Source organism: Leucopleurus acutus, assembly GCF_964270905.1.
Source record: "Leucopleurus acutus genome assembly, chromosome: 5".
Taxonomy (NCBI): Eukaryota; Metazoa; Chordata; class Mammalia; order Artiodactyla; family Delphinidae; genus Leucopleurus; species Leucopleurus acutus.
This window is the reverse complement of record NC_139147.1, coordinates 55,804,038-55,821,578: the sequence shown is the minus strand read 5'-3', so window position 1 is coordinate 55,821,578 and position 17,541 is coordinate 55,804,038. Positions and strand designations below refer to the sequence as shown.

At 39.8% G+C, this 17,541-nt stretch overlaps 1 protein-coding gene across 1 annotated transcript in view; it reads right to left on the bottom strand.

The window, feature by feature from the left end:
• Positions 1-1,079, bottom strand: part of TRAT1 (T cell receptor associated transmembrane adaptor 1) — a gene marked incomplete at both ends in the record, with an annotated part of 48,494 nt that extends 47,415 nt beyond the window's left edge. The window contains 1 exon segment of the mRNA XM_082839246.1: positions 909-1,079. Within this exon segment, the coding sequence (XP_082695372.1) occupies positions 909-1,079 (171 nt within the window).
• Positions 1,080-17,541: the final 16,462 nt, after the last annotated feature.

Sequence of the window (17,541 nt, the reverse complement as noted above, 5' to 3'; positions counted from 1 at the left end):
GATGATTCTATTGAAAATATATAGTCGATAGATGTAATGTGTGTATGCGTGTGTGTTTATCAGATTGTGATATGTTTTCAATAAGATATGTTTTCAATAAGTTTGAAAACAAATACTGTATCATCGTTCTGGGATTTCACACTGCATATTAGCATGAATGATATTATTTACATTAAGATGTTCTACCAAAGATAAACCTACTTCAGCAAAGTTATGCTTCTTAAACATATTTGACCAAAAAGTACCTTTTGAAACTTCACCTACTAATATGGAATGGATTGGAAAACATTATTTAGTATGTGTTCTAATCTATGGTTCATTAACTTGTTCCCTATTTCTATGATTATTTTCTGAAGCAGTATTCCTAGGAGCATCCAGCTGAAGTTGAATTAAGTAAAAGCAATAAAATGTGGTCACATTTTTTCTTATGCTTATGACTTGATTACTCAAGCAAGCAAACTAGCTCTGAAAACTTGACATGCTGAACCATGTTTTAGGATGTGGTTAAAGTCCCAAAGAGAAACATGTGTAGCAGCACATTTACAGGTCACAACTAATCTGCAAACTTTGTTTGCTGGTCACAATTAGCATCCTGTGTCTCTACAATTGTTATTTTTATCTGCCTGCAATCAGCCCCCTTTCACTGCTGTGCCGGTTTGCTCATTGATGGTGCAGAAACAGAGACACGAAGTGGAGGCATGAAGCGTCCTACTTCTGGAGGAGTTCGCCCTCTATTTTGAGACAGGAAGTAATGTTTGTGGCCACTTTAACAAAAGTCCTGAGTTGAGTTTGCTCATGTAACTTCACAACCCGGCATATATATATATATATATATATATATATATATATATATATATATATATATATTTTACACACATACATATGTGTATGTATATCTCATGATCTACAGAAGGGCTTTGGTACACTCCCTCCAAAGCCATTCTAGTGTGAATGACTGGATACTGGCCTTGCTTCTCTCTTTGACCTGCTTCAGAAATGGCCCATTTTCCCTTGTAGTTATTCAGGCATTCTTCTGAAGGAAGAACTTTCTGAAACTGAACTTTTGATTCCTTCTCCATCTTCCACGTTTTGATAACAGCACTATCATCACCCAGAAATGTAATTCAACTCAGAAACCTAGAACTCATCCTTGCTATCTTGACATGTCTCTCACTCTCACATCCAATCCATTTTCATGTCCTGATTTGACTATTAATTAATGCACACCATCTCTTTGCTGCCCCCTGGAGGCCAGTCACCTCCATCTTTTGCCCAGACTACTGCAAAGCACCTCCCTACTTCTACACTGATGGCTTTTATGATCTATTCCCTACACAGCATCTAGAATAATATTTTAAAAACTAAATTAGACCAAGTAACTCCCTTGCTTAGTGGGAGCTTTCCATGGCTTTACATTGCACTACGAATAAAATTCCAACTTCTTACTATGCCCTCAGCCCCATGGTCTGGATCCTGCAGTTTTCCAATTTCAACACGTAACACTATTTTGCTCTATAGTCTAGAGCACGGCAAACTATAGCCCATGGGCCAAATCCACCCATAACCTGTTTTTGCAAATAACGTTTTACTGGAACACAGCTACTCTCACATCCACGGCTACTTTTGAGCTGTAAAGCAGAGTTGACTTTTAACAGAGAGCATATGGGCTGAAAAGCCTAAAATATTTACTGTCAGACCCTTTAGAGAAAAAGTGTGCCAGCTCTTCCTCTAGAGTGTTACTAGTTTCCTTCCCACCCCCCCCCACCCCCCCCACCCCCCCCCCCCCGCCCCTTGATCAAGATAAACTTTTTATTACCTCCAGTCTTTGTATTCATCCTCCCCTCTGCTTGGAGAGGGTAAAATGTTTCTTTACAAAGCTTCTTCCATCTTCTCCTCAATGACTCACCTCAAACTGAAATATTCAGAACAGCCTTCCTTTATAACTCTGACTAAAGTAGGGCACCCATCTCCCCAGGTGCACTCTACACTATCATATCCTGTTTCCTGCATTACACATTAAAAAAGAAATTATTTTGCTTGTTTTGGTTTATGGCCTACTTTGCTCCCCAAGGCTCTAAGCTCCAGGAAGTCAGGTCCTGTGTCTGTCTTCCTCAGCATTGTTTCCCCACTACCTAAAAAGTGACTGCACAAGGTAAGTGCTCAGCAAATATCTGTTGATTTTTAAAAAGTAACTACTATAGCTAACTTTCCTACATGGCATTCAGTCATTTAATTTCACATCTAATATGAATTTCCCACAAAGAATACAGTGCTTTTCATCTCCCTTGAAATGCATGAGAGGATAACAACAAACGCTGTGACTGCAGCTCCTAGAGGTCATCTAGTTGCTCTTTGTATTTATTCATGCATTCATTCATTCAACAAATACAGATTGATACCATCTCTGGGACGTGTGGGGCAAGACACGATTCGATAAACTTGTCCGTTGAGCAGAAGCATGACTTTCGTTATCTTAATATGACTAAGAAATTTTGAAAATCAAAGGGACACCTTCTGAGATTTCCCCAATGCACTACCTTACTCATCCAGAACCAGTGCCTCAGAGACTCAGCAAGAATTTTTCTGTTAACCCCAGGGCAAGAACAGTCAGCACTGATCTTAAAAGCCCCAGTAGAAACTGCTCTGTAGAACTCAGCACGTTAGATGAGGCTAAAGCATTCTGTAAGTGGGTGTAAAGTTACTGGTGTTTCTTCCAGTGGTTGTGAGTCTGGTGAGCTATGGAGAGGGGGGAGCAGGTTGGGATGGAGGACTCTTTTGGCGCTCAGTGATATTGGGCTTAGATCTGGCTCTGTGTAGGAGGGCTTTGGACAATGCTGTCACTGGGTATTTGTGGAGTTATCCTAGCTGACAGCTAAGAGTAGGGTGGAGAAAAGTATAATTTTCCTACCTTGCACCTATGACAATTGTTCCATCTACTACTGCAAATCATTTAATCGCTTCTCTTCGGCCATGGCCACATCTTACAGGGTCTTACCTTATTTATCTTTGCAACTCTCAAAGTGTCCAACTCAGAGACTTTCACATAGAATTCTCTTAAATATTTGCTGAATTAAATAGCAAGCACACTTTGGGAGAAGGGATTTTCCCTATGATTTCCTCTGCAATGAATGCACCAAAAGCACTTGCAAGGTTTTTTTTTTTTTTTTTTTTTTTTACTTCAGTAAGGTTGGTGTTCTATGCTACTAAACCCACAGTTGGCTAATATAATCAGTTTCTGAATCTTTCTGTCAACTGTACATACAGATAAATGTGCAATGGCAGTGTTAAAAGATACTAGGGCTTTCTGGTGTTATAAGATAAAGCTGCCTGGCAATTGTCATCTTGTTTGGAAATGGCAAATGATGCGTTTCAGAATGATTAGCAAGCTGTGATCTCATTAACCTTCCCTTGAAGAGAGTTTAACTATGAGCTGCAAGATGGATTGATTTCCTGTGGGAAACCCCCACTCTGCTCCTAACCCTCCCCTTCCCACCACTAAGTCTTAACTGGCATCATTTTATCATTTTCAAGGAATCTCTGCAGAGTTACTAAATAATAATAATAAAGTGATTATTTTTAAGCATCTACATTTCTAGACAAAAAGGGGAGAAGAATGAGCATATAAGTGTTATATATACAGTTGCTATTTGTTTAGTCTTATTGAAGTACTTTGCATACATTGGTACAAACCCTTTCAATTTTAGCCTGTTCTCACTATGGAGAGAATTAAGTTTTTCAAAAAGGCTCTTTTGCCTATTTTCATTTTCATACTTGAGAGCCTTCCCTTGCTAAATTATTCCAGTGAATATTCATATATATTTTTCCTATGTGCCACTATCCTTCTTATATCAGTGAGACTTTGTATTAGAAATATCAAATCAAATTGCTAGCAATCCATGTTTATACAAAAAGCTCAATATTGCCCTGTTGTTAATAAAAGCAAAACTGTTTGGGTGGAAGAGATCACAGCACAGGGATATCACTTTGCTCAGAAATCCAGGTCCTCATGTGATACCAAAAAGCTGCCAGATTAAAGTCCTTAAAACCATCCAGACAAAATAAAAGGCTAATCAATCATTTTGAGAATTGTGGCCAAGGATAAATATTGGAATTTCACAGCTCTTTCAGGAACTTCCATGTATTTGAACAACACTGAATTAATTATGACCGAAAGAAAAATGAAAAAATAATTTTAGTCAGGTAAGGAAATACATTTAATGTTTTATAATAAAAGAATAGTACTATTAGCTCAATGTAAAACGAACTATCCTGTGGTGGAGAAGAAATCAACACTGTTTCCCCCTACAGGTGAAACACACAAACTCATTGTCCAGCAAAACCCGATGAGGCAAAGATCCAATTTATTTACTGAGTCTCCTGGTATTTTAAAAATCTGGATTTGTAGGAAAGGGTAAATATAGAAGTTGTTTTTAAAGGACTACAAGCTATATTATGCAACTTCTTAAGGCAGAGACTATTTCTTATGCATTTTTGTGATTCTCCATGATGCCTAAACCAGTTACACAAACGTAGGAGGTGCTCAGTGTTTATTTACCAACAGAATGGAATTAGTGCTAAATCAAACTGGTAACCTAGACAGTCCTAAACTATAGAATGACTTAACCATACTGTACTTAAATATTGTGAAAAACTTCATTTTGTCATGTATTTAAACATTTTTTCTCTCTTCTGAAATTCAAATGCACATAAATGGATAAATTAGTAGCAGTTCTTAATGAACAATAAGCAGATTTTATAGAAGACTAGCTTTTATTTTTATAAATTTATTTATTTATTTATTTATTTTTGGCTGCGTTGCATCTTCATTGCTGTGTGGGGGCTTTCTCTAGTTGTGGCGAGCTGGGGCTACTCTTTATTATGGTGCACGGGCTTCTCATTGCTGTGGCTTCTCTTTGTCACGGAGCACAGGCTCTAGGTGCGTGGGCTTCAGTAGTTGTGACACGTGGGCTCTGGAGCACAGGCTCAGTAGTTGTGGCACACGGGCTTAGTTGCTCCACGGCATGTGGGATCTTCCTGGACCAGGGCTCGAACCTGTGTTCCCTGCATTGGCAGGTGGATTCTTAACCACTGAACCACCAGGGAAGTCCCGAAGACTAGTTTTTGAATTATTTATTCTATTAGCCTAACTCATGGTTCCCATTTATCATTTAGAGTAAGCTAAAGAGATGCTGTGATCTTTAAGATGCACTTTTCAGAGCAGCTTCTTTTTTTAATTCAAAGATACTTTATATTTAACTGTTTTGCTTTGTTTTTCATTCAAATAATTTATTATCCACCTTTTAAATAAATTTTTAATTTTAGAACACTTTTAGATTTACAGATTTATAATAAAGATAGCACAGAGAGTTCCCATATGCCCCACACTCAGTTTCCCCTATTAACAGCACACATTACACTGGGTACATTTATCACAATTAATGATGGTGTATCTTTCTCTATCCTTTGACTTTTAACCTATCAGTGTCTTTATATTTAAAATGATTTCTTATAAACCACAAATAATTGGGTATTTTTAATCTACCCTGACAGTCTCTGTCTTTTAATTAATGAATTTAAACCATTCAAATTTAGAACGATTTTTGATATATTTGGATTAATAACCAGTTTGGAACTGTTTTCTATTAATTGCCAGAGGCTTCTATTTCTGTCTTCTCTGCTTTGATCTTTTATAAGATTCTAGTTTCTCTCCTCTCCTGGCATGTCAATTATACTTTATAAAAACATATTTACTGTTTGTCCTAGAGTTTACAATATTTATTTTTAACTAAGTCTACCTTCAATAAGACTATTCCACTTCATGTGTAGTGCAGGAAATTTCTAACAGAATACTCCTCTTCATCCCTTGTGACATTGCTGTCATTCATTCATTTATCTATAATGTTATAATCACCCAATACATCATTACTATTATTGCTCTCAATAGTTATTTTTTAGATCAATTAAATTTTTAAAAAAATTTATTTTACTTACATTTAGTCCTTCTCTAAAATATGTTCTTTCTTTATGTAGATCCAAGTTTCTGACCTATATCATTTTCCTTTCAACTGAAAAAAGTCTTAACATTCCTTGCACAGTAGGTCTGCTGGTGATGAATTCACCCCATTTTAATTTGTCTGAGAAAGGCTTCATTCCTCCTTCACTTTTGAAGGATAATTTCACTACATATAGAATTCCAGGTTGATGATTTTTTTGCTTTCTACATTTTAAATATTTCATTACACTTTCTTCTGGCTTGCCTCTTTTCTGACAACAAGTCTGCTGTAATTCTCAGCCTTGTTCTCCTATAGGTAGGGTTTTTTTGCTTGTTATTTTCCTCTTGGATTCTTTCAAGATTTTCCCGTTGTCTATGGTTCTATGCAGTTTGACAGTGATCTATCCAGGTGTACTTTTTTGATACATATTATGCTTTGTATTCTCTGGGTTTCCTGGATTTGTGGCTTGGTATTGTCATACTTTTTGAAAGTTCTCAGTGACATTATTTCAAATATTTCTGTTATTCTTTTCTCTCTTTCTTCTCCTTCAGGTATTTCAATTACATATATGTTACACCGTAAAAAAATTGTCTTAGAGTTCTTTTTTGTTTGTTTTTTGTTTGTTTGTTTTACATCTTTATTGGAGTAAAATTGCTTTACAATGGTGTGTTAGTTTATGCTTTATAACAAAGTCAATCAGTTATACATATACATATGTTCCCATATCTCTTCCCTCTTGCGTCTCCCTCCCTCCCACCCTCCCTATCCCACCCCTCCAGGCGGTCACAAAGCACTGAGCTGATCTCTCTGTGCTATGCGGCTGCTTCCCACTAGCTATCTACCTTACATTTGGTAGTGTATATATGTCCATGCCTCTCTCTCACTTTTTCACAGCTTACCCTTCTCCCTCCCCATATCCTCAAGTCCATTCTCTAGTAGGTCTGTGTCTGTTTTCCTGTCTTACCCCTAGGTTCTTCATGACATTTTTTTTTCTTAAATTCCATGTATATGTTTTAGCATACAGTATTTGTCTTCCTCTTTCTGACTTACTCCACTCTGTATGACAGACTCTAGGTCTATCCACCGCATTACAAGTAGCTCAATTTTGTTTCTTTTTATGGCTGAGTAATATTCCATTGTATATATGTGCCACATCTTCTTTATCCATTCATCTGATGATGGACACTTAGGTTGTTTCCATCTCTGGGCTATTAGAGCTGCAATGAACATTTTGATACATGACTCTTTTTGAATTATGGTTTTCTCGGGGTATATGCCCAGTAGTGGGATTGCTGGGTCATATGGTAGTTCTATTTCTAGTTTTTTAAGGAACCTCCATACTGTTCTCCATATTGGCTGTACCAATTCACATTCCCACCAGCAGTGCAAGAGTGTTCCCTTTTCTCCACACCCTCTCCAGCATTTTTTGTTTGTAGATTTTTTGATGATGGCCTTTCTGACTGGTGTGAGGTGATACCTCATTGTAGTTTTGATTTGCATTTCTCTAATGATTAATGATGTTGAGCATTCTTTCATGTGTTTGTTGGCAATCTGTATATCTTCTTTGGAGAAATGTCTATTTAGGTCTTCTGCCCATTTTTGGATTGGGTTGTTTCTTTTTTTAATATTGAGCTGTGTGAGCTGCTTGTAAATTTTGGAGATTAATCCTTTGTCAGTTGCTTCATTTGCAAATATTTTCTCCCATTCTGAGGGTTGTCTTTTGGTCTTGTTTATGGTTTCCTTTGCTGTGCAAAAGCTTTGAAGTTTCATTAGTTCCCATTTGTTTATTTTTGTTTTTATTTCCATTTGTCTAGGAGGTGGGTCAAAAAGGATCTTGCTGTGATTTATGTCATAGAGTGTTCTGCCTACGTTTTCCTCTAAGAGTTTGATAGTTTCTGACCTTACATTTAAGTCTTTAATCCATTTTGAGCTTATTTTTGTGTATGGTGTTAGGGAGTGATCTAATCTCATACTTTTACATTTACCTGTCCAGTTTTCCCAGCACCACTTATTGAAGAGGCTGTCCTTTCTCCACTGTACATTCCTGCCTCCTTTATCAAAGATAAGGTGACCATATGTGCATGGGTTTATCTCTGGGCTTTCTATCCTGTTCCATTGATCTATTTTTCTGATTTTGTGCCGGTACCATACTGTCTTGATTACTGTAGCTTTGTAGTATAGTCTGAAGTCAGGGAGCCTGATTACTCCAGCTCTGTTTTTCATTCTCAAGATTGCTTTGGCTATTCTGGGTCTTTTGTGTTTCCATACAAATTGTGAAATTTTTTGTTCTAGTTCTGTGAAAAATGCCAGTGGTAGTTTGTTAGGCATTGCATTGAATCTGTAGATTGCTTTGGGTAGTAGAATCAATTTCACAATGTTGATTCTTCCAATTCAAGAACATGGTATATCTCTCCATCTATTTGTGTCATCTTTAATTTCTTTCATCAGTGTCTTATAATTGTCTGCATACAGGTCTTTTGTCTCCTTAAGTAGGTTTATTCCTAGATATTTTATTCTTTTTGTTGCAGTGGTAAATGGGAGTGTTTTCTTGATTTCACTTTCAGATTTTTCATCATTAGTGTATAGGAATGCCAGAGATTTCTGTGCATTAATTTTGTATCCTGCTACTTTACCAAATTCATTGATTAGCTCTAGTAGTTTTCTGGTAGCATCTTTAGGATTCTCTATGTATAGGATCATGTCATCTGCAAACAGTGACAGCTTTACTTCTTCTTTTCCAATTTGGATTCCTTTTATTTCCTTTTCTTCTCTGTTTGCTGTGGCTAAAACTTCCAAAACTATGTTGAATAAGAGTGTTGGGAGTGGGCAGCCTTGTCTTGTTCCTGATCTTAGTGGAAATGCTTTCAGTTTTTCACCATTGAGGACGATGTTGGCTGTGGGTTTGTCATATATGGCCTTTATTATGTTGAGGAAAGTTCCCTCTATGCCTACTTTCTGCAGGGTTTTTATGATAAATGGGTTTTGGATTTTGTCGAAAGCTTTCTCTGCATCTGTTGAGATGATCATATGGTTTTTCTCCTTCAATTGTTAATATGGTGTATCACGTTGATTGATCTGTGTATATTGAAGAATCCTTGCATTCCTGAAATAAACCCCACTTGATCATGGTGTATGATCCTTTTAGTGTGCTGTTGGATTCTGTTTGCTAGTATTTTGTTGAGGATTTTTGCTTCTATGTTCATCAATGATATTGGCCTGTAGTTTTCTTTCTTTGTGACATCCTTGTCTGGTTTTGGTATCAAGGTGATGGTGGCCTCGTAGAATGAGTTTGGGAGTGTTCCTCCCTGTGCTATATTTTGGAAGAGTTTGAGAAGGATAGGTGTTAGCTCTTCTCTAAATGTTTGATAGTATTCGCCTGTGAAGCCATCTGGTCCTGGGCTTTTGTTTGTTGGAAGATTTTAAATCACAGTTTCAATTTCAGTGCTTGTGAATGGTCTGTTCATATTTTCTATTTCTTCCTGATTCAGTCTTGGCAGGTTGTGCATTTCTAAGAATTTGTCCATTTTATTGGCATAGAGTTGCTTGTAGTAATCTCTCATGATCTTTTGTCTTTTGTATTTCTGCAGTGTCAGACCCTTCCTATGTCCAATAAAGGAATCTCTAATTTCTCTCTCTCCCTCTCTCTCTCTCTCTCTCTCTCTCTCTCTCTCTCTCTCTCTCCCCCCCCCTCTCTCTCTCCCCCTCCTTCACCCCAGGTCAGAGATGCATTGCAAGTCACAGCCCCCACCCCCCAACCCCGTTTCTTGCTGCCTCCCTATTTCCTTTCCTGGGGCCTTTCCCCTACTAAAATCCTGGTGAGTTTAATCCCATGTTGGCATCTGCAGCTCAGAGGACTCAAAATACCACAAAGTGTTTTACTGTTTTTCAAATATGTAAGGATAACGATAGAATAAACACAGACTCTTAAAGGTATCACTAAATTCCTAAGCAGTTTTTGTTATTATGTATTACTCTTTACATCTCACATGTCTGCACTTCTTTCAACCCTCCTGCTGTCACCCTCCTCCAGACTTCAACATCTTTCCCCAAGGTTACTCATCCTCCTAAGGGTCTCCCTGAAAGTGCCCTTGTTCCCCTCTAAGCCGTTCTCCACGTGGTACCCAGGGAATGCTTCCTAAATGCGGATATTTAGCAAACAGAATCTTGCCTAATTCTTTTCGTGAATGAGCAGGACCTGACAGGCTAAAATCATCATGCAATTCTATTCTTTCTCCCATGGACTTTCAGACCTGCATTTCTGTGCCGACTTTCTCCATGTCAGGATGAAATCTCAAGCAGATCCTGTAGCTTTTGTGAGTACTCTAGAAAGAATCAAATAGGCCCTTTGCTCTGGCGTGTAAAATCCAGTTCCATCAAATGGTTTTCTAACCAGTTGAGTTACATCTGAGTGAGTTTTCCCTCCTACCCCAGTTTGGCCTGTACCAGTTTGGAAACCTCTTTGTGGCAGGGGCTGCTTCTTTGCATTTAGCTTTCCACCCCAGGCTAAGTTCTGCTCATCTTCAAGTCACATAAATGTCATTTCCACAGGGGAGATTCCTCTCTTCTTTTTCATCCTAACCCTTAACAAGTTGTGAATATACAGTTATTTCTGTGAATCACTGTTTAATAGTTAATGTGGGTTTTTTGTTTGTTTTTTTGCGGTACGCGGGCCTCTCACTGTTGTGGCCTCTCCCGTTGCGGAGCAGCACAGGCTCCGGACGCACAGGCTCAGCGGCCATGGCTCACGGGCCCAGCCGCTCCGCGGCATGTGGGATCTTCCCGGACTGGGGCACGAACCCGTGTCCCCTGCATCGGCAGGCGGACTCTCAACCACTGTGCCACCAGGGAAGCCCCAATAGTTAATGTTTTTATCCCTCACTAGACTATAATATCTATGAAAGCAGAGACTGTGTTTATTTTTTTGGCAGCCCAAATCCTGCATCCTTAATAGTCTCTCAATAAAATATTTGTTTTGATAAATGAATATGAAAAAATTTTCTTACTGGATACTGGAGAGTATGACAACTATCATGGAAGTGTAAGGGATGTTTAAAAGGGGTCCTTTAAAAAAATTGTTTCAAAACCCTGTTCTGGTTCCCTACAATGGTGACACTAAGGTCAGCATGGGTTTTTATACATTATTTCTCCACCAAGAGCAGGCTCAAGCGTGTGATTTGGAGGAAGGATTTGGGGAGCAAAACTATAGCATGAAACAGAAGCAGCATCAGAAATGTCAGATAGAATTCTGTTTTTCAAGTACTAGTCTTTTGTTTAGATAATGAACCGTTCCTCAGGAGAAAACTCAGAGGAAAGGGTAATATGTGTCCCATGTACTCCACCCAATGCTTTGTGAAGAAAATGGAAAACAAGAACCAAGAAATGCAAACCTGAAGTGAGCATTTTCCTTTGGGATAAGTTAAGTGGTTGGAAAGAAAGCTCTGGATGGGATTGTCTTCCCTTATTTGGACTCCAGACCCACAAGGTGCTTCAAGAGGAGATGGAAATCTGGATTTGAATGTGAAATACCCTGGGGTTAAATGTGAACTAGTTTAATTTTTTTCAAAATATTGTGCATGGGCTTCCCTGGTGGCGCAGTGGTTGAGAGTCCATCTGCCGATGCAGGGGACACGGGTTCGTGCCCTGGTCCGGGAAGATCCCACATGCCGCAGAGCGGCTGGGCCCGTGAGCCATGGCCGCTGAGCCTGTGCATCCGGAGCCTGTGCTCCACAATGGGAGAGGCCACAACAGTGAGAGGCCCGCGTACCGCAAAAGAAAAAAATATTTTAGAATATACTTGTTTATATCTAAAAAAATATTGCAGGGGTTTTGATTTTCCTCATGAATATAGATGCAAAAAAAAAAAGTTAGTGAGTAGCTTGATTCTGGACACAGTTACACCTCTGAGGTAGAAGCGGATTTCAAAGGGAATTATGGGAGACAGAGATTATGGGCAATACCCCTTCTTCTCTCCTACTCAGCTCAATCCCTCTGCCCCAGCAAAGAGGACCTCATGTTTCAGTGTCACGAACTCAGGCAAACTGTCTTTCTGCCCTGCAGGTGAGTAACTATGGGGAAGAATGGCAGGTATGATGCTCCATGCCCTCCCCTGTCTACCTCCCAGTACCTACACCTCCCCCCATCTCACATTTGTATTATCCTGGGGCTGAGTCATAATTCTTGGTTCCCAGAGATCCCTTCCCATTCTCATTTCCTTTAAGGATTCTACTGAGCGATTCTGGGCTTCTGCCTCTTCCCTTCCCACCTTCCTTTCATGGCTGCATATGCCAGCCCTTCCTCTCTTCAGTAGTCCTGTTACAGTCATGCCACTATCACTCCCCCTGTCCTTTATCTCCCTTTCCCTGTTCTCCTGTGTTGGTTGTTAAGGGACAGCACAGAGTTAAATTTATCATGCCCCTAAGAAAATGGAAATGCCCAGGTCCCTCACTTTCACTGGTCTCTTCCATGGCCCTATGTCTAAATTTGTTTTAGTAGTTTTTGTATATTTTTTCCTAAAGAAGACCTTCAAAATTGAATTCATTTTAGACCCCATAAAACCTAGATCCACCTCTGGGGTGCATATGGATGAAAGGTGATTATGAGTGGACCTCCTCCATCTCAAAATCAAAGGGATCTGATGTCTATGTCTCATGTGCTCACACAGGGTCGGTTGTCACTGGCTGTGCTTGTGGCTACGGCTGTGGCTCCTGGGATGTCGGGGGGGAAACCACATGCCACTATCAGTGCAACCCAGTAGATTGGACCACTGCCTGCTGCTGCCGCCTGACCTGAGAGGGAGGAGAATGAAAACCTAATTGTGACTGTAATGAAACCATGATCCCAAATAGGAAACCTGACTCAAACTGTCCCTTTCATTTGTTCACAACTCTGCTTCTTGGGTAACAAAAACAATTTTTGCATTTTTCTGTGTTTATATTTTTGATATTATCATCCATGGCCTGGGACTCCTCTAGCCAGAAAATGTTTCCCACATCCCAGTTATGCCATCTCAGGAAAGATTAGGAAAAATATGTGCAGAATGGGACAAACTGAGATAGGCACTCCAGCCCCTAGGTCCCTCAGTATTTAACAAAAGGATAATGACTCTATGCCAAACACTTTGCTTGGACTGGAGGTACAGAGAGACGAAGTAACACACATGTCCTTATGAAGCCCACCAACTAGAATGGTGGCCAGACAGACTTTCCAACAAGTAGGCAGGCAAGAGCAGCTTTGAAAGAATCAACTTCTACATATATACAATGGAACATTACTCAGCCATAAAAAAGAATGAAATAATGCCATTTGCAACAACATGTATGGACCTAGAGATTATCATACTAAGTGAAGTAAGGCAGACAGAGAAAGACAAATATCTTATGAGATCGCTTATATGTGGAATCTAAAAAAATGATACAAATGAACATATTTCCAAAACAGAAACAGACACACAGACATAGAAAACAAACTTATGCTTACCAAACAGAAAGCAGGGGCTGGGGGAGGATAAATTAGGAGTTTGGGATTAACATATACACACTATTATATATAAAATAGATAATCAACAAGGACTCACTGTATAGCACAGGGAACTCTACTCAATAATCTGTAATTATGTGTATGGGAAAAGAATCTGAAAAAGAAAAAAAAATATATATATATACATAATTAGAATAAATATAGAATAAAAGAATAAAGTTCTAGATTTTTGGCTTGCATGTGTACTCTTTCCTAGACTTATGTGCCAGAGATCTTTTTGATCAAGGTCCCAATTTGCACTTGTTTTCTCCCCTGGAACAAAAGAGAAACCCAGCCCTTCCCTGTCATTGAGCCTTACCTTGGTTCATCGCCCTGGGGTATAAACATTTGCAGAATGCCAAGGGGAAGATTCAAAATATTGGCACCAATGTTGAGTGATCCAATGACTGGGTAACAAGTCCTTTATAAGTTGAGAAGCTTCCAGTTCATGATGTAATGTTGAAGGAGGGCAAAACCCAGTTATCAACTGGTAGACCATCAAAAATAATTTTAATAATAACTTACAGTGTGATTTTTAACAAATAACTCAAAAGGAAGTAAAACAAATTGAATAACATTACTACAATAAAAGTTTTCCCTTCCTGTCTGCTTAACTATGAGAGGTAGGTATCTCAAAGCTTGTAACTATGAAAAGGAAAACTAGGAAAATAATTGGTTCTAAATTTATCTCTTTCTAGGATTATTCATTCATGGGTATTTAAACTACTTGGGAACAAAAGCAGCTCCATCTCTCTCATTTAAGAAATACTTTTCCAAAAGGTACCATTTCTGTTTATTAATTACTTATCAAAATTTGTTATAAGTGCTTTGTTCAGTGGGGTACTATTAATCATTGTAATAACTTAATACTCTTATTTGTGATAACTATAGTGAGTCTTTAAAAATATGAAATAAATCATGTCACTTTCCTGTTCAAAGTACATATTCTAATGACTTCTGATTACATGTAAAATAAAATCCGAAGTATTTATCATGGCCAAGGAAACCCTGCATCTACTCACTGGTTATAGCTCCGACCTCATTTCTGATCCTTGCTCACTTTGCCCAGGCCACATCTGCATTCTTGGTGTTCCTGTGAGTTCTAGCCACCCTCCCACCTCATGGCCTTCCTACTCTGTGTCCCCCAGAGAGACACAAGGTCAATCCTTCCCAGCGGGCTCTGCCTCTTGTCCTGTTTTATTTTGTTTTGTTTTCCCATAATGCTTCTCAGTTCTGACATCATAGTATGTATTTATCTCTTAATATATTAGTTATCTCCCCTCGTGGAACATGTGATCCAGGAAAGAAGAGAGCTCATTTAATTTGCATATCGAGTGCTTAGAATAGTGCCTGGTCCATGGAAGTGCTATAATGAACAAATGGATTCGTCCACTACCAAGTCCAAGTCTGAGTCAGCTCCTTCTCTTAGTTTCCATTCCTCTTCCTTCACCTCAACCTTGGTCACTGAGGGACAGATGTTGTTTTAACTAGTCCATGGATCCCATTTTCAAGTTGCCTGTAGGAGATGTAGCTATACATCAGAAGACACCTCTTTGAAAGAAAAGGGCCAAAGAGTGAAGATGGAGGCCAGAGAGGTTGGCAACAGCAGAAGCAGAAGTTGGATTTTGTTGCTCTGGCTGACATAGTTCATTGCACACGTAGTGGCCAGTTTCCCCTTTCTCAGCGTTAACAGCATCTTGATTTCATTCCGGGTAGTCATGTGCCCAGTCCCCCAAAATAAATTATTACTTAAGCCAATAGTGGAGTTCCTGCTCCTCTTAGCCAAATATTCTCTTCCTTACACACCCTTACATGGGTGGAGTTGTGGCCTGTGACCCAAATCAGGCTGAGAAAACAAAGAACTCTGCTTGGGCCTTCTGGAAAAGAGTTTCCTTACTGAATTAAAACAACCAGAGATTCAAAATTATCCATGATCCTTGTTGCTTTGGTCGTGGTGTGAGGATGTGAGGTCTGGGCTGTGACCCTGGAGATAGTCAGTCATGTGACCTTTGAGGGAAAATTGCAAGGATTGTGAAGCAGAAGGAGGGAAAGAATCTGAGGCTGTAATCATGTTATTCAGCCACTGAAAAAACTCTAGAATCATCAAAACCTCATTTCTTCATAACTAAATACTCAATGTTCTTATGTATTCATTTAACAGATACTTACTGAGTTCTGCTGTGCGACAGGTACTGGCATACATTGGTGGCGAAAATCGACAAAGATTTCTGCCTTCATGGAGCCTTCATTCTAATTCTAAACCTCTTCCAGCTGGGACTTTATTACTTTCCTGCAGACAGAATTAGCCAAGGGCAATGTACTGATATCTGAGCAGATGGCAACCAGGACCCCGAGACCACACCTTTCCTACCTCTCCCTGTTGAAGGAGTGAACAAAAGAGCTATAACGAAAGATGTTAAGAAACTTGGCAATTCTTGGCAAGGTAGCTGTCAGGCTTGTAGAGCTGTCAAAAAGAAAGGGGAGAGGGAGAAAGGTGGGGAGATCTCCCTAGGCAGAGAAACAGAGCAAAGGCAGCTGCTACCACTCCAGACACACTGGAGATTGTTTCAAGCTTTTTCTCAAAGCGTGAACCTCCCAACTACCTTAGGTCCCAAGTTCTGCCGTGTTTGTTGTTGGAGGGGAGGAAGAGCCCTCACAACAAGCCACTAGGGTATGAAACGTCCCTGCCCCTCCAACCTCTGCCTAGACAGCCCTTTCCCAGACCTGGCTGGGGGAGTCTGAGGCATAGCTCTCTTCCTTGATATCCCCGCCTCTCAGGAGGGCTGCAAAAGGATCCAGGCCTCCCCAGCACTGCCGCTTCCCTTTCTCTGCTCCCATGAGCACCTATTCCTTCTTTCTCTTCTTCGCCTCCCCTCTGGACCCATGAATTATTTTTCATCTTCTCTCCATTTCTCCCTTGACCACAGGACGCTGCCTTCCTATAGGATGAACCCATTTCTCACTTCCTTTTTCTCTTCCCCCTTCTCCAGCTGATGCCCTTAGGGGCTGCTCAGTGCTCCTTAGATTTTGCTATGGATGGAAAAATAAGGCATCTCTCAGTGCCCTGGATAGCTGATATTGGAGAGGTTGATGGGCGGGGGACACTTATATCCTTCATGCTCAATCCTGCTACTAGACCCCACCCCATTTCCCAACCATCTCCAGATGGCAACCTCTAACTGGAAGATTCATCCCAAAGTCCCTGCCCTCTCTATGCTCACGGGTTCTTAGAGCTGCTGCTGATACAGTGATGAACAATATAACTGATACTGTTGAGCATTTACTGTGTGCTAAGCCCTGTTAGGTGTTCTATTATTATTTTATTAACTCCTCAGTACAAGTCTATGAAGTAAGCACTGTCTTTTCCATTTTACAGAAGCGGAAGCTGGGGCTTAGAAAAGTTATATAATTTGCCCAACAGCACACAGCTATTTAGTGACCTGATCCTGGACAGAGTGGCTCCTTTGTCTGAACAGAAAGGCGATGTGGGGTTTGGGGAAGAGGGCTGGCCACTTTGGCCCCTGTCTTAGCTCTTCATCCCTCCCACAGAGTGTCAGCCCTCAGGTTATACCAGATCTCCCAACGAGCATCACTAATGAAAGTAATCTGTCCTCTTGTACCTCACGTAAATAGTCATATTGAGTATGAAGGCGCTTGCTCACCCCATACACGTTCTCATGCACCTGGGTTCAGGCTGTCAATTCATCACAGTAAAGCAGGTTGTCCCTAACTACTTCCCCCTTCCAGAAGGAAAGAGATAAAGAATAATTGGGAAGAGGACTGCACTCAAAATCTAAGGCCTCTCTATGACAATCTCTAGGTCTATCCACATCTCTACAAATACAGAGTGAAGTAAGTCAGAAAGAGAAAAACAAATATTGTATATTAATGCATATATGTGGAAAATGAAAAAATTGGTATAGATGATCTTATTTACAAAGCAGAAATAGAGACACAGACGTGAAGAACAAAAGTATGGATACCAAGTGGGAAATGGGAGGGTGGGATGAATTGGGAGATTGGGATTAACATA